This window comes from Ceratocystis lukuohia, assembly GCF_044167205.1.
Source record: "Ceratocystis lukuohia strain C4212 chromosome Unknown Supercontig1_pilon, whole genome shotgun sequence".
Taxonomy (NCBI): Eukaryota; Fungi; Ascomycota; class Sordariomycetes; order Microascales; family Ceratocystidaceae; genus Ceratocystis; species Ceratocystis lukuohia.
Window position 1 is genome coordinate 4,640,863 of NW_027263520.1, and position 24,097 is coordinate 4,664,959.

At 49.4% G+C, this 24,097-nt stretch overlaps 9 protein-coding genes across 9 annotated transcripts; 4 read left to right on the top strand and 5 right to left on the bottom strand.

Moving 5' to 3' along the window:
* Positions 1–400: 400 nt before the first annotated feature.
* Positions 401–673, top strand: HOO65_011143 (putative kinetochore protein; the record flags this gene model as incomplete). The annotated part of the gene is made up of 1 exon (XM_070999889.1): positions 401–673. The coding sequence occupies one exon, from the start codon at positions 401–403 to the stop codon at positions 671–673; it is 273 nt and encodes a 90-aa protein (XP_070862965.1).
* Positions 674–1,128: 455 nt separating this feature from the next.
* Positions 1,129–2,828, top strand: HOO65_011144 (L-2,4-diaminobutyrate decarboxylase; the record flags this gene model as incomplete). Its single annotated transcript, XM_071005701.1, has 3 exons — positions 1,129–1,999; positions 2,087–2,181; positions 2,265–2,828. 3 exons carry the CDS (start codon positions 1,129–1,131, stop codon positions 2,826–2,828), a joined length of 1,530 nt encoding a protein of 509 aa, XP_070862966.1.
* A 145-nt stretch (positions 2,829–2,973) lies between these two features.
* Positions 2,974–3,597, bottom strand: HOO65_011145 (Pre-mRNA-splicing factor cwf18; the record flags this gene model as incomplete). The annotated part of the gene is made up of 1 exon (XM_070999890.1): positions 2,974–3,597. The coding sequence occupies one exon, from the start codon at positions 3,595–3,597 to the stop codon at positions 2,974–2,976; it is 624 nt and encodes a 207-aa protein (XP_070862967.1).
* Positions 3,598–4,083: 486 nt separating this feature from the next.
* On the top strand, positions 4,084–6,672 carry HOO65_011146 (pentatricopeptide repeat domain-containing protein; the record flags this gene model as incomplete). Its single annotated transcript, XM_070999891.1, has 1 exon — positions 4,084–6,672. One exon carries the CDS (start codon positions 4,084–4,086, stop codon positions 6,670–6,672), a length of 2,589 nt encoding a protein of 862 aa, XP_070862968.1.
* Positions 6,673–7,125: 453 nt separating this feature from the next.
* Positions 7,126–8,375, bottom strand: HOO65_011147 (uncharacterized protein; the record flags this gene model as incomplete). The annotated part of the gene is made up of 3 exons (XM_071005908.1): positions 7,126–7,822; positions 7,936–8,166; positions 8,299–8,375. The coding sequence occupies 3 exons, from the start codon at positions 8,373–8,375 to the stop codon at positions 7,126–7,128; spliced, it is 1,005 nt and encodes a 334-aa protein (XP_070862969.1).
* Positions 8,376–9,133: 758 nt separating this feature from the next.
* On the bottom strand, positions 9,134–10,959 carry HOO65_011148 (Sterol 26-hydroxylase mitochondrial; the record flags this gene model as incomplete). Its single annotated transcript, XM_071005657.1, has 3 exons — positions 9,134–10,263; positions 10,324–10,881; positions 10,932–10,959. The coding sequence occupies 3 exons, from the start codon at positions 10,957–10,959 to the stop codon at positions 9,134–9,136; spliced, it is 1,716 nt and encodes a 571-aa protein (XP_070862970.1).
* Positions 10,960–11,789: 830 nt separating this feature from the next.
* On the top strand, positions 11,790–12,800 carry HOO65_011149 (Dihydroorotate dehydrogenase A (fumarate); the record flags this gene model as incomplete). Its single annotated transcript, XM_070999892.1, has 1 exon — positions 11,790–12,800. One exon carries the CDS (start codon positions 11,790–11,792, stop codon positions 12,798–12,800), a length of 1,011 nt encoding a protein of 336 aa, XP_070862971.1.
* A 230-nt stretch (positions 12,801–13,030) lies between these two features.
* On the bottom strand, positions 13,031–15,938 carry HOO65_011150 (L-fucose-proton symporter; the record flags this gene model as incomplete). Its single annotated transcript, XM_071005402.1, has 2 exons — positions 13,031–15,571; positions 15,639–15,938. The coding sequence occupies 2 exons, from the start codon at positions 15,936–15,938 to the stop codon at positions 13,031–13,033; spliced, it is 2,841 nt and encodes a 946-aa protein (XP_070862972.1).
* A 3,831-nt stretch (positions 15,939–19,769) lies between these two features.
* Positions 19,770–22,726, bottom strand: HOO65_011151 (fungal specific transcription factor domain-containing protein; the record flags this gene model as incomplete). The annotated part of the gene is made up of 6 exons (XM_071005394.1): positions 19,770–19,998; positions 20,355–20,370; positions 20,465–21,568; positions 21,643–21,821; positions 21,890–22,400; positions 22,711–22,726. The coding sequence occupies 6 exons, from the start codon at positions 22,724–22,726 to the stop codon at positions 19,770–19,772; spliced, it is 2,055 nt and encodes a 684-aa protein (XP_070862973.1).
* Positions 22,727–24,097: the final 1,371 nt, after the last annotated feature.

The following is a 24,097-nucleotide window of genomic DNA, read 5'->3' on the forward strand; positions in this document are numbered from 1 at the left end:
AGATATTGAGCCGTGTTTAGTAGGTTGTCATGGAGGATTATCTGCGGGAAGGATCCCTAGCTTGAGCGTGCTACACTTTACCGGATCACGTGACTGTACTTACTAATCCGGTGAGAAACCTGTATCTTATCGCACACCGAGAAATATTGGCCGAAAAAAATAGATCCTAGAGTCCCTGAATGCATGGTAACTTTGATCGCTGCTAACTACTGGTGCTACTTTATTCTTCCGTTTTACCATTTTTTGCTGGATTTTGGCTCTTCCCTCAATTGAGGCTTTTATATCGGCCGTCTCAGTTGCATACACCTAAAAACAGTCGGTCAATCAAGCGCAACTTTGCCTCGACTGCTACTCATTGCCGAACCACTCAGTCACCTTCCCCTCGTCACGCTCGCACACCATGGCCCAGGGCGCTATCAAAAAGGTCTCGGCCCGGCCGCCCCCCAAGGCCAATAAGGCCACCAAAAAGGGTGCCGCCGCTAAAACATCCAAGCCCAAGAAGCTCAAGACATCGCACGAAAAGCTGCAGCGCAAATTTGCCGGTGCGCTGGTGGCCAAGACGGAAAAGCTGCTAGGCGAGCGTGCGCGCCATCTCGAGATGATCGGCAAAGGCAAAAAGACTGCACCCGAAGACCGCCTCAATGCCAAAGGCGGCTCAAAGAAGTTTGGCTAAAGAAGGGCATCGGATACAGGGCCGGGGCCAGAGCTGGGACTAGATCGAGATGGCCCGACTCTCAATGTAACCGAAATCCCTTATATGGCTGTGGCCCCGACCACTGGTCCACTCGCCGCATGTGTTATTGATTTGATACTGCAAATGCTTATCGTTTTTTCGTCTGTCTCCTTCTCTGTTTGAATTTGGCGTTTCGGGGGAGTTTGCCTGCTTAGCATCATTACATTATAAAAGCAATGGATGAAATACACACAAATAGACACCAAACAAACACCACATCATTAGGGTTACTGAGAGCATGACAGCCGGAGAGACTCGCCCGTGACACGTGACCTGGATAAAATCTTAACGGCTTCTAGCTCGATGCCGATTCATGCCGCTTGACTCTTCACTTTGTTTCCCTCCACTCTGGTTTCATTGGTGACTTATCCATAACTATTGTCTCTTGAAATAACATGTCTCGTTTTGATCTACAAAATGAATATGCTGAACTGCGGCAGGCTGTCGCTAACTACAGTACCCCACTCACACCCATTTATGGTAATAGTGCCCCTACCACACCCCCAGCTTCGGCCTTAGCCCATGCCCGGTCCTCGTTGCCCCAACGCGACAGCCCGGAGTATCTCTCCCGGCGTGGCCCAGCTGCCACGCTATCACATATTCGGAACGACATTTTGCCAGCTCTGAGCGGACAGGGTGTATCAGCACGTTACTTTGGCTTTGTGACGGGTGGCGTGTTGCCTGAGGCTGAGGCTGCTGATAATATAGTCTCCGCGATGGACCAGAATGCTGCATCGCATATACCAGACCACTCAGTTGCAGTCGACATCGAGCATTCAGCACTGAACATGCTGGCTGATGTACTTGGATTGGAGGCTGAGCGCTTCACAGGGTCCATTTTCACAACAGGTGCGACTGCGAGTAATATTCTGGGCCTGGCGTGCGGCCGCGAGGCGGCACTCAGGAAGAGACTCCCACCAGGAGAAAGCGTAGCAAGGCTAGGGCTTCTGGGCGCGTGCGCCAAGGCCGGTGTTACAGAGGTGCAAGTCCTGACTAGTGGGGGCCATAGCTCGCTGTCTAAGGCGGCAGCAGTAGTAGGGCTGGGCTGGGACGCGGTCAAAGAAGTTTCGATCAGCAAAGAAAAGCCATGGAAGCTGGATATTGATGAGGTCGAAAGACGGCTGCAGCGGCCGGGCGTGGCATCGATCATCTCGATCAGTATGGGGGAAGTAAACACAGGGCTCTTTGCGACCAATGGCCGAGACGAAATGCAACGCCTGCGGAAGCTGGCGGACCGATATAGCGCATGGCTTCACGTTGATGGCGGTGAGTTTTTGGATCATGGCAGAGGGCTTTTTTCTTCACACTAACAGAGGGGATTGGTAGCATTTGGTATATTTGTGAGAACACTAGATGACAGCGCTGAAAATGAAATGCTCAAGGCTGCGACTGCAGGGCTAGAACTGGCTGATAGCATCACAGCAGATGCCCACAAGATTTTGAATGCTGTAAGTTTCTAACACCCCATACCCAACCCCAAGCCCTCTGCTTCATATCCGAAACTCTCCAATGGCTAACAAAAGACTACCAGCCCTACGACTGCGGTGTATTCTATACGGCCCACAAAGCCCTGATGCAAGAGACTTTCCGCAACCCTAATGCTGCCTACCTTGCCAACACCATAAGCAAAGATACAGATATGCTCAACAGCCCGCTTGACATGGGCCTTGAGAACTCACGGCGCTTCCGTGCTTTGCCAATTTATGCAATATTAGTCAGCCTGGGCCGCCAAGGTTTGACAGAAATGGTTAAAAAAATGGTAGCCATGACACGAGCGCTAGCCAGAGAGATTTCACGGCTGCCCAAGTACGAAATGTTGCCTATGCTGAAAAGGACCCAAACCGATGCAGAGACTAGCGAAGACGACGGGCTCCTCAGTTTTAGCCACATCAGCTTCATTTTAATGGTCCGCCTACGCAATAGGGAGAAGAACAAGACGCTAGTGTGTAGAATAAATGAGTCGAGAGAAGTGTTTGTGAGCGGCTCTGTCTGGAATGGAGTGCCGGTGGCGAGGATTGCCGTGTCGAGTCACAGGACGACATTGGCGGATGTGGGTGGAGTTGTAGAGCTGCTGAAGCGCGTGGCGGCCCAATAGGCAAGATAGAAGGGGACTAATGGCTGGTCCGTGGGCTGACTGGCAGGCTACATAGTATGAATTGTGCCTAGCCTGTAGTAAGGCTGAAAGAACGCGCGCCTGATTTTCACAAGAGGTAAAACAATCCATCCAGTAAGCTCTTCGCTCATGCATCCAGCTCTGCTCTCTCGCGACGTTCCTCCTCCATCTCCTGCTCTCTAACTCTTAAGCCCTCGACTAGCTCGGTGCCATCCATGATCATGGTCTCCTGGTCGCCTTCCGCTGCGGTGCCCTTGCTCTTTCCACGAGTAGCGTTTGATGACGCCATGATACGCTTGCGCACTAGTCTGCTAATTGCATTGTCGGTCTTGACATTCAGGGTTTCAAGGCGTTTATCCAGGTCACGCTTCAGATCCCAGTTAGGTTTCTTGGGCTGTAGCTTGAACAGATCGATACTAGCAGCAGATTCTTGCGCATCTTTTTGCGCTGTCTCCCGCACCTGGGCGGCAATTTCGGCGGCTTTTTCTTCAAGCGTTGGTTCGTCTAAGGCTTCGTTTGGCGCATTTTCAAACCCGAGTTTGGGGCCGCGTGTGGCGGCATCATAGTTGCGGCCGGAGAGGTGGAGGGCGGCGACATCAGGAATAGTAGAAGCCGATGGGGTATCTAGAGGCGACGTCCGGTTAGATTCGGGAGCGGCGACCTCGTCGGCCGGAAGCTTGCGTTTAAGGTTGCGTAGTTGGGCAAGACGCGCTTTGCGGGCATCGGCGGCAGCACTGAGATTGGAGGACATTATGACACAATCACACGTAGCTGATGAGAGGGCGAGGGGAGAGCAAATTGAATTATGGGGGAGGAAGAAGGGAGAAGGAGGGAAGCTAAAGAGAGAAAGGACTATAGGCGAGGCTGAGCTAAAGAAAAAAGCAAAAATAGAAGGAACGAAGATTTGATCGTCATGTAAGCTGCAAGGCTAGCGAAGAAATACTTGCCCCGTTTTTTTTACCTCTGTGAAATCCCTTTTTCGTCAGCCTTGTCCCACTTGATTTTCATTAGCCCCAACTTGAAGGTTGACTTCTATTGATGAAATTATAGTACTACGTAGCACTATAATGTCATTTAACTGACTTTAAACAGGCTTTGTATCGTAAAAGATCGCCGGCATCTTTTTCCGAAGCTTTCACAGGACAATGTTTGGCTGAGAAACCTCACGTAAGCGACAAGGAAGAAACGCTCCCTCTCCTCAAAAAACTCACAGGACGGACGGATTCTGCCCAGCTCAATGCAGGCCCTCTTTTGCTCTCGCCCTGCCCTGCCGCTCGGTGTTTCTCGCGGTCTAGCCTTGCCTGCACGCTTCATCTCACACCAGAGGCTATCCCTCCCGCGCCGTTCTCCCGGAAATGGCCAGCCCTTGAGCTCGGCTCCGGCCCGAGTCCCCAACCACTTCCGCATGACGTATGCCCAATGTCGATGCTATGCAGCCAATGTTAAAACAAAAGAGGTCTCAGAACAGGCTTTGACTCCAGAAGCACAAGCTGACCCAGGCAACAACGACTTCTGGGATAGCTATGAAAACACTTACGAAGCTAGCCCACGGGATACACACCCGCCCAAAAAGCCACACATCAAGGCCTCAGGTTATGTTAATAGGGATTCGGCCAGCCAGCAAACTGAGTCGCTCCTCTCTAACCAAGGCAACTCGCGGACTCGGCAAAAAGGCCGGTGGAAGCACCAAGTTGTTGCGCCTATCAACGGCAAGAACGTGTGGAGCCGGGCCTTTGTGCCGTTCTTCGACTATCGTGAATGGGGCTGGCTTCGCCATCAGATTCCCCCAGAGAGCATCCCTAAAATGCGCCGAATGCACCGGCACTGGAAGGAGCATTGTCAACAGGTGCGAGTCGGCCGTTGGGAAACCAAGTTCGATCCGGCTATTACGCGCTTACTGCCCGAGTGCGAGTCGGCCGAGGCCATGCTGGAGATCTGGGGTGACGTGCAGGCGTATGACATTTTGTCAATCTGGAGGCCGGTAATTCTGTCCATCGTGGCCGTAGCACCAGGCCGAGGGGCCATTTTTCTCGAAGCCACTACACGTGGCGAGTGGCAGCCTCCTGGATACATGATTTCGGACATTCTGCGGCTTGAGGCACAACTCCTGGATAATATAAAAGACAAGAAGCTACGAGAGGCGGCTGCTAATAACTTGGTGAACATTGCCATCACCATCATGTCTCGGTTGCCTAAGGGTTATTCCCCTTTCCGGCAAAACGACCTTTTCCGTATTCAGCAACACGTCACTAACAACAAAGCTCTCGAGTTTTACATGATGCTGCTTGAAAAGCAGATCCCCGTGCATCCCAACACCATGGCACAGTTTGCCTATCGTTTTGCCCTGCAGAACTCGTACAAGCCGTATGCCATGCGAATTATCTATGAGGTCCTCACAAGCATCCCTGGCGCTGAGAAGATGTCCGCTTGGGCTAAGGTGTGCACCGTCCTTTTCCTGCCAGGTAAAGTCAAGGCATCTCCACATTCAGGAGGCAGTGCCAACACCGGTTCTGATGCAGATACTGGAGAAATAGCCCAAGAGCTGTGGGCCTCACTCATTCCTGCTGGCTTCTCACCGAGCTTGATCCACTTTACGGCGCTCATTCGGTATCTGTGTCTACATGGCCACATGGAGACTGCATGGAAGGTGTTTGATGTGGTTGTCGAGCACGATATCCAGCCTGATCCCGTACTTTATGCGACACTTCTTGACGGAGCTAAGAAACAGCTTGATCTCGACTCCTTCCAACGCTCTTTAGCTCTTATTTCCACTAACAACACGGCTACTGTGGCCACGTGGAATACGACCCTGCACTATGTGCTCAGCTTGGCTATTGCCGAGGCCTTCCACCGCAAACTACCGTATCCGCGCGTCATTCCCATTTTCGCGCCCATGCTAGACATCTATCGTCGCATTTTCCGCATGGATTCACTAGAAAAGTTGCTGCCTGGTGGATTTGACAAGATCCGTGTTGCTAGTGACTTGCATGACTGGAGATTCGCACAGGACCTTTTACATCCAATCCACAGCGCACTGCCCGAGCTTCGCGATGATCAAAAGCTGGAACCGTCAACAACCACCTTGGTGATTATGATGATTTCATACCTCAAGAATGCTACTATGTCGTATGACGTTATGGTGTTCTACACCCGCTTCCGTAGCCTATTAGTTGCTGGCGATCCTATGGCGACTGCTCTGGTTAGAGAACAGGGCACGGTGGTGCACGATATGGTGATTAAGGCATTTGCTGGGTGGCCTGGTCTACTGCGGGCATCGGTCGATGTGTTTAACGACATGATGCCTGGAAACAGTTCCGAGGCGGATAATAGTAGCACAAAACCGGCCAGTACCGACCAGCCACCAACTCCAAAGGCCCAATCAGCGGACACTGATTCATCAGAGCCAATGCCCCAGGCAGAAAATACCGACGAGCTAGTGGACAAGCCCATCCCACAATTTGTGCACCCGCCACCCAGTATCTACACGTGGAATATCCTGTTGCACTCATGGGTTATTCAACGTAGCGACAACACCGACCAGGTATTGCAGATGATGCAGGAGCATGGAATTAAGCCGATTCTAATATCATGGAACACGCTGATTTCTGGATATGCACGCGCACAGCACCCGCAGCAAGTTTCGGAAACGCTAATAAAGTTGCACCGTAGTGGCTTCCAGCCAGACGACTGGACAAGGCGTGCATTTGCACGGTTACGCGATAAGGAAACTGTCATTCGCGGGCTGCAGAAGGCCATAAATGAGGGGGCTGACCGGGAGGGGGGCCTAGATGAAAAGGGCTTCCAGTCGTTGATGAGCGGCTTGTAAGAGTGGATAGATAGGGCTATGAATATACATTGGGGAGAGGGGAGATGGGGGGGGGGGGAGGGGTTATAAGGTCATGGGTCGCTTGTGACAAGCGTGTATATTATGGGGTGATGGTGTCTAACAATAGACAAATCAATACAACGAAACTATCAAAACCAGGGTCAAATCATGATGTAAAAAGAGGAAACAAAAGGAAAAAAGCGTCACTTGAAGTATCAAAAGGAAAAGCTAAAAGACAGACATCAACATGACAAACACCGCCCAGAAAGAATATTAAAGCCGATATACAAGAGCAATCAAAGGAAATAAAGTGGTAGACGATGACGTCACTAGCACCAATACTTTGAAAACACCCACTCGGGCGACGAGACGCAAAAGCCTCTATATAGTATTGCCCCAAAAAAATATGCCAATAGGATCAAGCAAGAAAGGAAACATGCCTCTCTGGCCTCTTCACTTGCTGAGAATCGCCTCGTAGAACGCTGCCAGACCCGATATACCCGCACCGACCAACAGCCCCTGCCAGCCGCCATAAACAGCCGCATTGACGCGGGCGATGGCCGTCTGGTGTACCAAGCCACTAAACGACACCCCCTGAGCAAACACAACAAATGAGAGAACGGCCTTGGCAATGCTGAACGACAGCGGATCAAAACGATACTTGTTGCGCAGACGCTTGGATGCCGCATTGGCTGAGAGATTGTAGAAGTAGGCAAACACAAGCGGCACAAAGACTGTAGTAGCTAACCAGGCAAGCACGGGGCCCCAGAATGAAGCCGACAGCATTGTAGTTAGGTTTGGCAACACAATAGGGATGGCCGGTAGGTAGAGAGCGGGTACGGCAGGAGTGGTCAGCCACAGCGCATCTGGGAGCACAGCAGGACGCAGGAAATATGCCTCAAAAACGGCGATGCTGAGGAGGATATTGGGCACTGTACTTAGGGTTGAACGCGTAGTGACAGTGGCTTCGGCCAGAGTACTGTCCTGTACGGCCACCACTCCGTCTTGAAATAACTCAACACTACGATCAACGGCACGCTGTACACTGGCTGGTGTTGATGGAAGGTGCAGGCGAGACGAGGCTAGGGCTAGGGCACGGGCAGGAGTTCGCGGGAGGAGGGCCAGGGGAGAAGCAGAGTCTTGATCGAGGCTATGATGTGTGGGAATTATGCAAGTTAGTGGCTGTTTGTGAGCTACAAATAGCTCTAGTGGAGTGGAGGACTGGTTTTTGTGCATGTAGGCCATAGTCACTCTAGTACGTACCTCTCGTTCGACAACTCGTCCAGTGCGCGTGTGGTGCGCCGGCGCAAGGCCGTGCTAGGCGGCTTCGGCTCCGAGACATCGACCGGCTCGCGTTTAACGGGCGATCCAGCTGAGCGGGCACGCGAGTTCCAGAAGCCAATGAGCCGGTCGTTATCAGCGAGCGACGCGTCGTTAGAAAGCACGTGTGTTTCAATCAGAGCTTCAAGATCCGATTTCTTCAGGGGTTGCGACCTATGAGAGAAGGCAAGACACCAAGCCGGGGAAGGGTGTTAGTGTTTACGGGTAGCTGCATACGAGCTTGCGCAAGGGACATAGGGAAGTGTTGGGGAGAGCCGGCGCATGCAGCAAAATAGGAGGACTCACACATCGAGGCCAAGTGCAATGGCCAGGTCCTGCAGTTCGCCTTTGCGTTGGGCGCGCAGCCAAGCATTGGTAGACATTTTGTACAGATGACTTATAAGGACAGACCAAGACTAGAAAGAAGATCGGGGTCGCCGGCTGTCGGGATAAACGGATATGCAGGGCCAGATAAATAAGGGCTTTTATTGAGGGGAAGGAAAGATGCAAGGCGTATAGAAGGTTTGGCCCAAGCCTAGGCTATACAGGGCGAGGAGGAGACGAGGAAGGGGCAGGGAGATAGGAAAACAGGGCTCGCTCAGGCGTAGAGGAAAATCGTATATTCTTTAAAACTTTTAATTTCTTTTTTATAGGAATTTCAAAGAGAGAAAAATTGCGGAAAAAGAAAAGACTAAAGTCGCGATCAAGAGACCCAAAACAGCCCAAAATTAAACATAAATTTAATAGAACATTAAATGCGGACAGCAAGACACGCGAATATCACAATGTCCCCACTTATTCCAGTCTTGTTCTGGTCTGCTATAGGCTAGCAGCGCGGTAAGCATACAAAAGCGGGGCCTAGTTCACTTGTACACTGTCACGTGATTCATGATATCACGTCACAGCGCGTGCTTGCTGTTTTGAGCTTCCCTGTACTACCTTGCTCACAAAACAGCCCCTCAAACAACCAATTTGTCTCGGGGCACAACAGCACACACAGCTTATACATTTTCATGTATCTAGTAGTTGCCAAGGCTTGGCGACACACTATGAGTAATCAGCCACGCACAAAATAGAATTCTCTGTAAATTAAACTCAAGTAGCCTTTGACCCTCAAACTTTCTCGTGCCCTGTCACCACTCTACTCTTTCTCCTCGTCAGCCAAAAAGTTAACAAACCTCTCGTTGCCTCGCTCTACAAAACGAATCGGCACATGCGACCCGTGCAGCTTTAGCGTGATAATCGAGATACACTGTGTCATCGTGTCTTCAAACTTGTCCTGAGCCTTCTTGTACACTGACCGACGTGCATCGTGGTCCATCATGTCAACCTGAATGTCCGTGGCCCATTCATCCACTGCTAGCTCAACACTGTAATGTTGAAATATCACTGCCAGCGTAGCCATCATCTCGACCTGTGCAATGCGCCGTCCGAGGCATGACCGCGCTCCTTCGCTAAATGGGAAATATGATCCGGGAACCGGCTGGTACATTCCCGCGGCCTTGTTGTCGACAATATCATCTTTGAGGTCATCATCTTTAACCTCTTCTATATCATTTTCTTCTTTTAGGCTGGGCCTGAACCATCGCTCCGGCAGGAAATCGTCCATGTCGTGTGGCTGTCCTGTTGCACGACTCGGCTGAGTGGGCCAGAACTTCGGGTTACGTGCAGCCGAAAATGCACTCATCAAGATTTGAGTGCCCGGAGGAACCACGTGCGTTGTGCCGTCTAGTGTCAAGGTCTGTGACGCATCAGGCGTCACAATCTTGGGAATCATGGTCACCGATGGCATTATCCGGAGTACTTCGTTCATGCACGCACCTGCATACGAATTCAGCAGCGGCACCAGCATTGTGTCATAATCCCAGTTCTCAGGCGATTTTGAACCAATAATGCCATCCAAATCGCGCACCAGGCTACGCTGCGCTGACGGGTGTGCTGCGAGATACAAAAGCATGAAATGCAACAAGTTTGCCGTGGTTTCGTGACCAGCAACCATCATGATAAAGATGTTACCGAGGATGTTACTGCGGTCAAAATGCAGCGTCTTGTGGTTGGCCATTGGCTTCTGCTTTTTTTTCTCCATACTATTTTGCTCCTCTTCTTTGTACTTGCGCGCTAGGTGACCAACCAAGTCCATACCCTGGACCTCATCGCGCTGCACATTATTCTGGATGTCATCCAAACGCTCATCAACCATCTCGTCCATGTACTGTTGATAGTTTGCTTTGGCCTCGCCCGCTACTTTGAAAGCCTTGATGGGCATATATTCTGTACACGGTTTTGTGTTAGCTTCCTCAATATTACAGAAAATGACGGTTGTCTGCTTACTCATCATCCAATTGGGCGTGATCAGCACGATGAATAGGTACTCCAGAAGATTCTGCAAGCTTTCAATCAGTGTCATTGTATGGCTTCCCCTGGGCGTCTCGCTTGTGTACTTTTCGTCCCTTGCATCCATAGGCCGCTTGAAGAGGTGGGCCGGCCAGAGCATGGTCAATCCAAACCCGACGTATGAAATTATATGTAGTGCTAATTTCATCGTGTCTGAATTCACCGACGTAATCGTCTTTGGGTCGTACATGCGCCGCTCGCTGCCATTCTTGCCGTCTTCAATGTATCCCGGTTGTTGCGGCTTCACTCCCCGCAACTGCTGGCGGTTCGTCTGCGAAACCCACTGCTCAACCATTCCCTGGGCTTGGGCAATAGACTCACGCCACACCAGTGCGGAATTCTTTTCGTTGAAGCTGATTTTCACAATACGGCGGTGCATGCGCCACTCTTGGCCCTCAGTTGTCACCACATTCTTGCCAAATTGCTCTAGGATGATGTACATGCTGACGTTTTTGAGAAAACGCTCGCGCTGTGCTGTGATTTGATGGATGACATCTGCGTCATTAGTCATCATCATCATGGCATACGGAGACACAACCAGGTACACCGGTCCGTTCCGGTCATAGAGTGCATTTTTGCAATGGAAGTCGGCCTCTGGTTGTGCGATACTGTTGGGTGATGTTAGAAACGAGTGTTCTTTCTGAGAAGTATACTGCACAACTTACTCAAGCCAGCGGTGAAACGGAAACCAGGTCCCCAACTTTTGAAGTAAGGGGCAAACCACTCTAGCAATCCCCACCCAGCCAATGAAAAATGGCGAACATGCTACGCAAAGAGCTATTAGTACCACAGCCACGGCAACAAACCACCATGATCCTAAGACAACCAAGATGGGTCTGAGAAAAAGAAAGACATACGGCCGATAATGTAATTGAACCCTGAAGCCCGCGCCCTGTTGATATTTTTTTGTAGGCTGAGTAGAGAAGAGACGGCAAAGGCCGCCAAAACTGTTGCAATGGCCCAAGGAACCAATGGTATAGCCATGGCTTATTTGCATATAGTGTCTTAGTATATTCTTTTTTCTTTTTCCTTCTGATTAATATTCAGAGTTTGTAGAAAGCCAATCAGCAAAACATGAAAGTAAGAAAAGAAAAGGGAAAAGAGGGGGCCAATCCAAGGCCTTAAATATGCCACTGCATTGCAAGCTGGCTGCTTTGATTTTTTTTTTTTTCTTTAAAACGATTCCGTGGTTTGATTTGCCCCCAAGTTCCCCTTGTTTGATCTTGAGCCCCTCACTAAATTGTGGTGAGGGTTACAATGGATTACGGATATTAAACCATTAATCCCGGATTAACCCTAGTCAATACTTTATCATAGCTTTCTGTAGCTCGACAACCTCTCAATTTCTAAAGATAACCCACCCGCATTTTAGATCTCCCTCCTAGCCGTCTTGAGCCCCCAATATGCCTCCTAAGCTACTTATTTCCCCGCCAGTGCTAAACTCAGCCTGTCCCTGGGCCACTGACTTGACACATCTCGAGTCCTTGTATGCGTCCTCAAGCACTGGTGCTATCACCACTCGCACTTGCACCTTGCACGGTTTTGCTCACGACGATGGGCTGCATCGTTACCTATTCTTTGATCCGGCGTCTTTAACGGAACATACGGATTCACTGTCCGCTGTTGCTCCTTGCCTTCCATCTTCTACCGCCGCCACCCCCACCCCCATCCCCACCCCCACTTTCTCTGCCTCTCTCAATACCCTCGGCTACAGCCCCCACCCCCTGCAGACTTACCTAACGTACATCCGCACACTTGCTGGGCGCTATAGTCCTAGTACTAAGCCCATAATCATCAGCATAGCCGGGCCAATAGCTGAGCTTGCGGCCTGTTATGCTGCCGTGCAGCAGTTTTCAAAAACCCTTGATGCCGGCGCACCGCCGCTTGCGCTTGAGATTAACCTCAGCTGCCCCAACATCCGTGATCACCCACCGCCAGCCTACGATGGCGAAGGCCTCACTGCCGTGCTGAAGGCCTTGCCTACAAGTCCGACGCTACCTATTGGAATCAAGACTCCGCCGTACACATACGCCGGACAGTTCGCCATGTTGCGCGAGGCACTGCGCGCTGCCGATGCTGGACAGCGCATATCTTTTGTCACCGCCACGAACACCCTGGGCTCCTGCGTGGCGTTGGATGTGGCAGGCAACGCGATTCTGCCAGCTGCTGCTGCGGGCTTGGCGGGCCCGCCTCTGCATCCGTTGGCGCTAGGAAACGTGCGTGCGATTCGTGAGGCACTGGATTCCGAGCCGAGTTTGCGCTGTATTGATGTCATTGGGGTTGGTGGCGTAGAGGACGCACAAGGCTTTAGACGCATGAAGGCTGCTGGAGCTGAATTCGTGGCGTTGGCGACGGCGGTGGGACGGCGCGGGGTGGTAGTGTTTGATGAAATTGCAAATGGGATATTGATGTGAAAATATTAAAGACCATGGCTATTAGGAATACAAGAAAAAAAGAACTCCAAACCTAGATACCTAGCTTATGCGCTTAAACAAAATGCTTAATGATGAATACAAGACAAATCCTTTTCTCCCTCCCTTCTATCCTTTTTATATATGCAAAAAAATCCCTTAACTGGGAAAATGCGACAATCGAGCTTTCGGTAATGTACAACAGTAAGAAACAAAGGTCAAGTAACGGCAGACTAGCGGCTTAACTGTCTCCCTGGTAGCAACATTCCATAATCGAGCAGAGCTACATTACCTCCAGTGTTGGCAGAACTGGCAACAGGTTCTGCCCTCATCACAGAGCCTCTGCGGCTTGAGGCGGCCTTCTCGCCATCGGCAGCCGATGCATAATACCTCACTGGGTCTGAGAGGAGTTTGGCATCCCGAGAGAAGTTAAGAAATAGGGGATACAACAGCGTAATAACCTGCAGGCCAACTAAGAGAAGGAATGAGCTGTTGGCTGTTGAGCCATTTTTGATAATGCCGTACTGCGCAAACAACCATATGGCAGGCCCGCTGGCTCCCATAGTTATGTAGACGCTAACTGTCTTAGTCCGCTCGCCCTGGTGTCGAAGGGCAATGGAAAAGATTAGCGGCCAGATAGGGCCCATGAAGAAGTAGCACATGGATACGGGAATATTGAGGAGACCCAGCCTTGAAGGCTGGTACAAAGATGAGATGATGCACAGGATGATCGTGCATATGGTTGTTCCTAGAAGCAGCACGCGCGGCTTAGGCATGCGCGGGTGTTTCACGGCAAGATAGAGTAAATACGCAAACACAAAGCGTCCGATGACAAAGCACGACTGCGAGATGTAGTACGCCTCGGTTATTGTCAGGCCGTACCCGGGCAAGCGTATATTTGACAGTACTGATGCGGTAAATACGGCTTCAGGGCCTCTCTGGGGCACCTCAGGGTAGATGGAAAGCATCAAAGCGGAGTTGTAGGTGCGCATGCCACTCTGCATAGAACAATATGTCCACTGGCTCAGAACTGCCAAAGAAACACAAACAGTTCGAAGTTCGAGTCCAAACCACGACTTCTTGTCTGGCCTAACAGGGGATCGTCCCGCTACTTCTTTCAGCTCAGCATCAGTTACCTCCGGGACGGATACATAGTAGAAGTATATAGTAAGAAAGGCACAAAGAAGGGTAATGGCAAAGTATGACCACTGCACGTTGATCAGAATTTTGGGGTTTTGGGAATTTTGTGATAGGTTGCGGAAAAAAACCTTCCTAGCTAAGACGTTCATTACCACACTACCGGTGGCTTGGAAGCCCTGTGCTAGCATCAGACGGAGTTCAGCGTAATCATCAGGGCCACAGAGTATCATGTAGGTATTTGCGCCGGTTTCGAGTATAGACAGGCCAAACCCGACAACAAGGTTAGACAGCATGAAACCACTGTATGAGTTCAGAATCGATGACGGCCAGAAGATCATGGTCCCGATACCGTAAAAGCATAGACCAACCATGAACAGAACTTTGAATCCACCAATGTGGTCGGTATCTCGAGGCCGTCTATGCTTAAATCTTTGGTGTTCATCTCGACGAAGGATCCAGCCGCCTACGACCAAAGGACCAAAAAAATAGCCACCACCAAAGTACATGGTTGATAACCCAATTGTCTGAGGAGTTGAAATATCCTTAACAAGAGAGACAGCAGTATTTAGCGAGTTCAAGATGCCATAAGAGCAACCCCAGAGAAAAAATAACAACGAGACGCTGCTGCCGTATTTCCAAGACTGCTTTGTAGTACAGGTCAATAAAGACCGTGGGGCTGGCATATCGACAAAACCAAAGTACGTAGCATCTTTTCCTGATGTTCTCTGGTCATTTAAAGTGGAGGTCACAGTCGGAACCTCGGTGATGGACGGCATAGCCGCAAATGTTGAGGCTACAGCTCGTCTATGATATATAGAGTCCATGTCACCGTCATCAATGTCGCTATTTTCTGCAAGAAAGTCTATCATGCTTATTTCGCGGTTCTGATTGGAGGCTATTATGGCTGTGGGAGGAGGCAGTTGAATAGTAGCCGAACTATCAGAGGTAGACGACTCTCGCGTTTGTGGCTTCCGTTCGTGGCTGATCGAATGCGAGGCCGAAGTTTTGGAGTTGACGTTTGGGTCAACTACTAGCCTAGGAAAGATTCGGATAAAGAGAGGTTTGAGAGTCGGAATGCATGCCCATATGATTCCAAGATTAACCTCAACCACGCTCCACATGATAGCGGGAGCTCCGTACCACATGAGGTCGGCATGTGAGCCGGAGAGACCCTCAGTAGAGTTTGAAGATGACTCTTGGTTTTCTAGATCGACTCTTGGGGTACTATTATAGGCCTGCTGGAGATAGTAGGTGCGGACAACATCGATAATAGTAATGAAAATTCCGAATACAAAGGTCCCAACCAGAATAACCTTTTGGCGCAAAGGGAGATTCATTCCGGTCAGCACTGGGATGGGGAGTAGCAGAATCGCTAGGTCGGAGATGACATTGACGGGAGCTGAGCAAAGAAACTCTTGTAGGAGTGGGATGCAGTTGTAACTCTCCTTCATAGGTGACCATGCTGCTTTTATTGGCTTGCACTGGAAGAGGTTCATAAGGGTGAGAACTAGTCCGGCCAGATTGACGACGATGAGGACGACCCACGAGGCAAGACGAAGAAACTTGTTCGTGTTTTTGCTAAGTCGGAGATAGAACATGAGAATGCTAGTTTTTAGAGCGCAAAGACAGAGATACTAAAGTGTTGTTAGCATGGTGTAGAAATAATTGGAATTCCAAGGGACATGGGAACATATAACATACATAGAGAACGGTAAAAACGTATTCAGTTTCGCGGACCCGTGGAACCTGGTCCCAAGAAATGTCTTTATCGTGGCGACCAATCCCCGCAGTAGCACCAATAATGACATTGCAAGAAAGGCCGGTAGCCAGGACCCATGCGAGGAGGAGGAAATAGTCATCAATAGTGATATTTCGAATTATCAAGATACGGCAGTAGGCGCGAGCGAGCATAAAAATTGTCGTTAATATGCCAGTCGACAGTACAGCGACAAACACGTGGGGGCCACGGTCTGGAATGCCGGGCGTGTGTGTGATAGCCATGACTGACTTATTTCGGACACAGCCAAGTTGCGATTAAAACGGGCGAGGTTTGGAAAATTGTGATAGTGGGTGGTATTATACCGCTGTCGCAACTGACGTCATATAGTAGTTGTCATTGATCCATTTGCGAGCCTGTTTTTTGCAAATCTGATAGAGGTAGATTGGAGTATTCTCGAGGGAAAGAGGAAATGCAGGCTGTGGCTGTCGTATCGTTGTTCGAGGACGAGGATAAGAAGTACGAAAACAAGGAAGACAGGACACGAGGAGACTACGAGTAGCCATGATGATTAAGAGACTACAGTGGCAAAATTGAAGCGGTACCGAATCGCAAGCAATAAGAAGCAAAAATGCGGAATGGCATGGCTTTTTTCCTCGAAATGATTAAATAAGCTGATTGACTAGCCAGCGTAAGGTGTAGCGTAGCAGGGCTTTGTTAGCGTTACCGCTTATCTTGGTTCGGTCTAGGCCGTAGAAACAAATATACAAGGATGGAATAAGGGCACAGGGAGGGAACCGGAAACGCTTACACCGAACGGCAAAATCATAAGTCCGTGAGCTGAGTGAATGACCTCAATATGGCGGGTTGGTCTAGATCTGGGGAGTAGAGGCTTAGAGAACCGGAGGCGGACAACATAGTGACACAAGCCAAGGATCATGAACGTGGGAGAGCAAGAGAAAGTCGAGCTGTTTGGGGCTAAGGCGGCCAAGCTTAATAAGAAGCTCTGCCCAGCCTTGCTTGGTGATCTAATTCTTAGAAGCCACGATGCTTCTTCTATTTCATTGGCGGCAAAAAGATAGAATTAAATTCTCGTATTTGTTTTGTGCGAAGAAATTCTGCGCTCACCGCCCATTTCATTGGCACCTGCCGAGGCTTTTCCTTCTTTCCTTCTTCTTCTCCTTCTTTCCTTCTTCTTCTCCTTCTCTATTCTTGCCCTTTCTTTTTCTAGTCAACCCGAACATCACGGAGCTAGCACCACTTTTTTCTCTTGGGAACGCCCTGATAGTTGCAGAGCGAAAAGGGAGATAGAGCGCCACAAGCTCCAAGACGACTGAACGGGGCGGGTTCAAGCTGAAAAAAAAGATGAAAGTTCTAGCCTAGCCTAGTTACTGGTTGCGTAGTCATGACGATTAATAAGACCACATCTAGTCTGACTGGGCTACTATAGAATGTCTTTATTCGCCCGACAAGGAGGAATCCTGAAAACAGAGGGAGAAGGTGTAAGAAAAAAAAGAGAATAAAAAGCCGGAAACCGGCTTGGCTCATGCCTTGCTAAAACATCTGTAGTTAGACAAAGGGGTTGATTGTTGATTGATTGTACTATTTAACGTCTACCTACAGCTATTTCACCGTAATACGACGGCCTTCCGGCCGGGAGCACCTCCCGGGCGGTCCGCAGTGACAGGAACGCATAGACTTCAACCTTCTCCTATGACTTTTTAGGGTCCAGCAATATAGCCAGGAGGCTTAGACAAAGGGGTAAACAACTTGAGATCCTAAAAACCTACATCATCACATGCCGCCTCGTGAGGCCAAATCGAGTAAAAAAAAAAGTCAGACAAAGAGACAAGGCCTAACCAGGATTCGAACCTGGGCTTACGGAATCAGAATCCGACGTCCTAACCAACTAGACTATTAAGCCAATCTTAGCGCGCTGATATGTTGACCCTTATTTCTGCTTACATAATATTGAAAAATTGCCCCACTTTGTACGACAACAACAATTCCAAAATTCTGTCGCTTGATCTTCATGATTTTAGCAGACGTTAAATAAATTCAAGTCCAGGTTCAATTCTGAAATATTTCCCAAGAAAGGAAGCGAGGGAAGCCAGCGGAGAGAGCAGATATAACTTGTTTTAAGATTCTCGAAGCGCGAGTGCGTGGTGCATGTTAGGAAGTAAATCTGCCACCGTAGCTAAACCAGTATGGGCTTTGAAAGAGGCCCCAAGCTATGAATATAGCGGTAAGAAGGGCCCCTCATCTGCGGAGGTTGCGAAGGAGACTATTCAAAAAGCTACAGAGCGCTGTCGCCATCAGCAAATTCCGTAAGTCTGCTAAGCAGGGCGGCGAGTGGCAAACTATAACGCGCCTCAAGACTGACTCGAGCGCCCCAGGCGTTCTTACAACTAGCGGCTCACTAGGACAATAGAGTCCTGGCAAGAGTCAGCGCGGAAAATGAAACTTGCAAGCGTGGGAGCTCCCTAATGTTAGTAAAGCTTAGAGGGCTGAACCCAGAGCTAGGCAAAGCTCTGAAGGGCGTGCTGAAGACAGAGTGGTTCCGCGCTAATTGAACAAATGGTTGGCCACTACTTCACGTGAGAGACAGAGATTGCCTCGGTTTACATGAACTCAGAGACCTGAGGCAATGAAAAAAGGATTTTTGCCAAGTGAAAGATAACCTCCAAGAAGGCGAAAGCAAGGCAGTCGGTTCAAATGTTAGCCCTGAAGCTCCCTAGCCAAAAGGGGACCGAATGGACTGCACAGAGAATCAGACGAGTCCCGCGCGGAATACAGAGGCTGTGACGCAGGTAGCCATCGCCCAAGATGAAGAGAGCCCACACTAGGTGGCCAAGGACAAGAGGTCAAGAGGTCAATCGCTTTGATTGGTGGCAGGGAAAGCGCCTCCCTAGAACTGAGAAATCCCTCGCTCGCATTAGAAGGCGACCCTAAAGCATAGTCCATGAATATGAATGGAAGGAACTTTAGGGGGGGAAGTGGGTGTTTAGCAGCTCAACTCTCGGAAAGGACAGCGAAACTACAGGCCCTGATAGTGAAGGCAAAAAGAAAAGGGTTAGACGTAATATGTATACAGGAATCATATATTTTAGGTCCTCCATAAGAAAGGACATCAGTCAGGGCCCCAAGGTGTAAGCGCATGACCGCTGTGGGGACGAGCAACGATTTACCAAGGGCCTTGACCTACACCAGTCTCCATCAGTAGTAGCAAACACCAAGATGTAGCAGTTGTGGAACTTGTGAGACAAAGAATACACATTCCCAACGTATGCGGCCCGGACCCTGGGACTCAGCACAGAGGCGGCATTGAGGAAATCTCATCTCAGGAAACAGTCAAAGACAAGAAGGCACTTTGCGGCGACTTCAACCTGCACTCACGGCTGTGGGAAGAAAGAGTGACCAAAGGATTACGACCCGGTATAGGCTGTGAGCCAGATGACAACACCTAATTCACTTATAGGAAATCCCAGGTAAGCAGGGTCCAGGCCCATCCAGACATCCGGACAGTTAGCTCATATTAGCGTTGCAACTCCTCGACCTCGCAATCCTTTGTCGTCCTGCTATCCAGTCTATCTTGTCCAAATCTCCAAGCTTTACCCATCCATAGTCTACCTATTTCTCCCCTCTATTAGAGCGGTTTCCGCCTATCTTGATGCTACGTATTCATGAGCAAGCAGGCTGTTAATTTGATCATTCAGCCTAGAATCTCTTCTACTCTAAAAGCCCTCTTCTGGTTTTACACACAACGTAATCTCGTAATCTTTTCATATTCACACATGGGTCATAGAAAATATTTCAAGGTTTGTCCTACAGTTGTTTCTAAGTATGTAGAGCAAAATCAAAACTCCGCTTGCCTGCTAGCACGTTCGCTTTCAATCTAAGCCGTCTTATGGAAACAAATTATAACCCCCGACCTTCACCAGATTATTACCAATAGCAGTAATAACAACGGCGTTCTTCCTTCTCTTCTAAGCGCGCGCAAGAAAATATCAATCTAATTGCCATCCATCTACTCCTTCCATCAATTCCTTCCTCGCCTTTTAGACTGTTGAAACCTCAGCAGGCTCTCGTTTCATTTTTTCTTCTTCTTTTTTTTTTCAAACAAACCTCTCCATCATATCAATGAATGGATTGTTTGCTGTTGCTCTACGCATCTCGATTCCTCTATCATGCGTCATGGCATCTGCGCTATCCAAAGCCGGTATAGCCCCGTTAGTGTAGCAACCGGTAGAAGGGTCATTCCAGTAAAACGCCGATGACAGTGTGGAAGGCGATAGGAGCGAGCTGTAGGATGCGGGTGCTGAGATGCCGTCATTGCTAGCTATGCTATGACCCGATAGCAAGAACGTAGTGTGTGGTACATATTCTGATGTGTGTTCGGCGGCCCCCATCATGCGGTATGGATTAGCGTACTGATCTTGGCAGTGATACCGGCCTCCATCAATAATTGGGTGGTGATAACTATTCGAAGATGAAAGGGTGTAATTGGGCATCGCCACTCCAGGAATGATGGTCTGGGAATTGTTTGTGTTCGTTAGCTCTTCGCATGAAGTATCGGGCTGATGCATGTCTGGCGAGGACACAAGATGAAGCGCCGGAGAAGTTGTATATCTAGGGCTCTCTAAATATGGAAGAGAAGACCCCCTAGCTATTGAGAAGGACGACCTGGAGTGAACACTCACAGCTCGACTCGACCCACTAGGTGTATGCTCAGTAGACGACGCGGATAATTTTCGTTTTAAGGCACAAGACTGCAAAGCAGATGGTACTTTCTGTTTAGGCTGTGTCTCACACGTAGTCTCATCCTCAGCTAGACCATCACCGGCACTTTCGGGTAGTGTTAGGCTTGCAGCATCAAATTGGAATACTTGCCCTCCAGGACTAGTAGAGTAGCGATCAAAAAAGTCTCTGCCCTGTAGTGGAGAGATATAGCGAGAGGCATTTCCAGCGCGGCGATCGACAAGCTCTGAGTGCTTTTTATGCAGCTCTTGGAGGGTCTTGCGGTAATGCCCAATGATAGGCCACGAATGCTTCAGCTTCTCAAGGCATGCCATCTCACGTTCTAGGAACTCTTCAGATTTATAGAAGCGACTTTGGCTTGCCCGGGCATTATCCTTGCAGTAGTACACACCATGCATGTGGATAGTGCCTGCAACACAGATAGCTTGGCCAACAAATGGGGGAAACTGAATATTGCCCACCTGCTGCGATAGCTCGACAAGCTCCATAATGGAGTTAGCATGTAAAAAGCAGTTGTTGGCCGCGTCAATCCGCCATGCTAGGTGTTGGCTAGGTTGGTGAAGCTCCGTGACCTCCATTGGCAAAAACGGCCGATAGGCAAGGCAGTAGACTGTGTGATAGACAAGCTTGCTTAGCATAAGGATGTTTGCCTCAGGATGTGCTAGAATGGCGCTCATAGAAGAAAAGATATCTCTCGTTTCTGCCTCCCAGGCCACCAAGTCTCTGCGAATTTTCGAAACCTCTGAAGCTTCATCCCATGGATAACACGAACTGGCGCTAGAACTGGTGCACGCAGTAATGAATTGGTTCGTAAAGCCCAAAACCTTGGTTATGTCTACCAAGATTCCATAGCTACATCGATTCTTGTTGTTTGATTCGAGGAATTGCCGCATTGAATGGTCATCTTGGGCTAGTACGTTGCCTTGCTTGGTAATTGACGGCCCGTCAGCGGTGACTCGAGAGGGCAGTTGAAGTGCAATTGCTGAGCTATCAACAATAAAATGAGGTCTGTTAGAGCCACAAGCCATGAAACGGTCTATGATGTAACATGTCCAGAAGAGCCGGCGTCTAACTTCGGTGTCGGCAAATGGGAGGTTTGTTTGAACGATTGATTCACGGTGTAACTCCAATGCCATCGCCATAGCGACTGCACTTGCTGCATATCGACAAGAATGTTAGCATCATATCCCATTTAATGAGTCTTTTTGGTCTCGGCGTAATATAACTTACTCATCAGCATGTAAGCCTTTTTTCCTTTTCCAGATGCTGTGAACACCAGCACTAGAAGAAGTAGGGCTTGTAAGGACTCGATTGAAGGCTCATCTATATCAATTTGACTTCTAGCTTTGGATGCATAATAATCACTCATTTGCAGAGATGCTTGAACACCATGAGCATGGTTGGTGTGCCTTAAAAATACATGTTAGCACAGAGCACACGATGCTAGCAGGAAAGAGGCCTATATGCAAGGACTTACCGCGCAGCTATAGCATAAATAGCATTTAAAAGATGCGCCGGGACCTTCCCCCTTTGCTTTTGCTGCCGGAATGAAATCTCATCGAGAATATAATATGGTTTCCCATGTATTTTCTGAAAGTAGGTATCCAGCAACTCCTGTGGGCTAGCAGATGCCGCTTGCTCATCTTCACTACTAGCCAGTGGTGAAAACAGATTACGGGGGCTCTGGCAGATTGCACTGGAGGGAGAGAAACTGGGGGTTGTCTCAATGCCTTCGTCGGCATTCGATGATGCAGTAGCGCGGCGCTTTGAGGGCCGGAATTCATTTTCGGTAGAAACTGCAGGAGCCCTGGCCGGGGCTTCCTCAGCATCAGATAAACTAGCACAGCCGTCTACCGACTTTTTATCGCTCACACCCGAGGAAGGTTCCTTGGCCGTTTTTTCTCTTAGCCTTTCCTCTAGTCCACCTACGCGCTTGAGGAGAGATTCAATTACATCCGTCTTAGGGCCGCGCTTCTTCGGGATGGCATCTTGACGATTGTTAGCTAAAGTTCTTTGAAGTTACTCAAGGAGTTTTTCTGTATCACTCACCGTAGACACATGTGTTTCCTAGAAGTTGGCAGGCCCCGCAGCAAGGTGCTACTCGGTCACACTTGATCTGTTTCTCACCAAGAAATTAGAAATGCTTGCACGGTGACGCGATGTAGGCATAGTGAAATTCGAGGGTGTGGGGGGGGGGGGGGGGGGGAAGAAGATGGGAATGGAAGAATGAAAGAAAAGAAGCCCGGCTTGGTACAAGTTATAGAGTAGAGGTGAAGCCAAAAGAGAAGGAAAGCTGACCTTGCGCCTTCTGCATGTCTTGCAGTTCATAACCTCCCGCCGTGTGTTGACATTTTTTTGCTGTGGCAGCCGTTCTATGATGACCTGGGCGCGAGGGATTGTCACTGCGGGTAGACCTGAAGGCAATGGTGGGATAGTGACTTTAGTTGGAGATCCCATTGTAATTGCACAGGGGTAAATGTGCTCTAGAATAGCTTTATCTCGATTTAGGAAGATTCAAAGGAGTATGGGGAGCGAAAGACAATGAATGGATGAGCGTTGTGTTGTCTATGGATAGGAAGAGACGAAGAAAAACATGGCCAAGTGCAAGATCAGCGGCCGGGAAATGGGCTTGTACTTGTACTCGCAACACCCCTTGACTGGTTGATCGCCTAATTAATTGTTTGTTTCCTTGCAGCGCAAACACAGCCAACCTCATGGCCGGCCAGACGTTCCGACCTGCATTTGTCTGGCACACTTACTTCAAGTGGAGCTCTTTGGTCACAGAAAGCAGGCGCAAACGCAGCAAAGCGACCTTGGACTTTGTAGAAAGAAGCAATGCGAAACCGGGAATCTTGACAAGTGAGAGTGAACAAGAGACGAAAAGCAGCAAAGACAAAACGCCACTTGTGCACGACATATGCAAAGCCTTGGGCGGCCAATATGAAGCTTAACCATGTATAAACAGGATTTAGATGATCGAGGGATGTAGAAAATGGCGGGTAGCAGGGGGTCCAGAGCAGGGGGGTGTGGCGGTGAAAATGTGTGAATACTGTTGTTGGGCTGTGAATAATTAAGATTATTTGTTTTGCTTTCTTACCTTAGCTCATCTCATACATCCGCTATTAATTGTTGGACAAAATAAAGTTGGTCTACATTTTCAACGGGCCGACAGAGATAAATGCTGCCATAAGCCAGTTTGAGTAAAGTACTGGCACAGGATTGGTAGAGGGAGTATCATTTGCTGTCTGTCTAGGCGCTATAAGGGGCAGCCCGGACACTCGGCTTTTTAGCCCATTCCAATTCAGTCCAAACACCCGCTCCCTGCCCTGCTTCGGTAAGAAAAAGGCGACAGAGGCATATCGGAGCGCTTCACGATGTAGGCGATGCGGCGTGTTTTAGCAGCCGGTATGTCTTCGCCCATGACAAAGTGGCGGCGGGTTTTGAGGGCTAGAAGCGTAGGCAAGCCCATCAGCTGAGCGATCTAGAGGCTTGATTCGCCTGGAGAGGCATGGAGGGGGGGCAGTTGGGGAGGTCGCCTCTAAGCCCACAGGCAGAAGACAGGGGACCGTTGATAGGTTAGTCTGCGTTAGATGTCTCAACTGTCTTGACTCAGCAAGATGTATGTAGGCACTGTACTACCAACCGAGTCTTTATAATGCTTTGCAAATTGAGCACATCCAAGCGA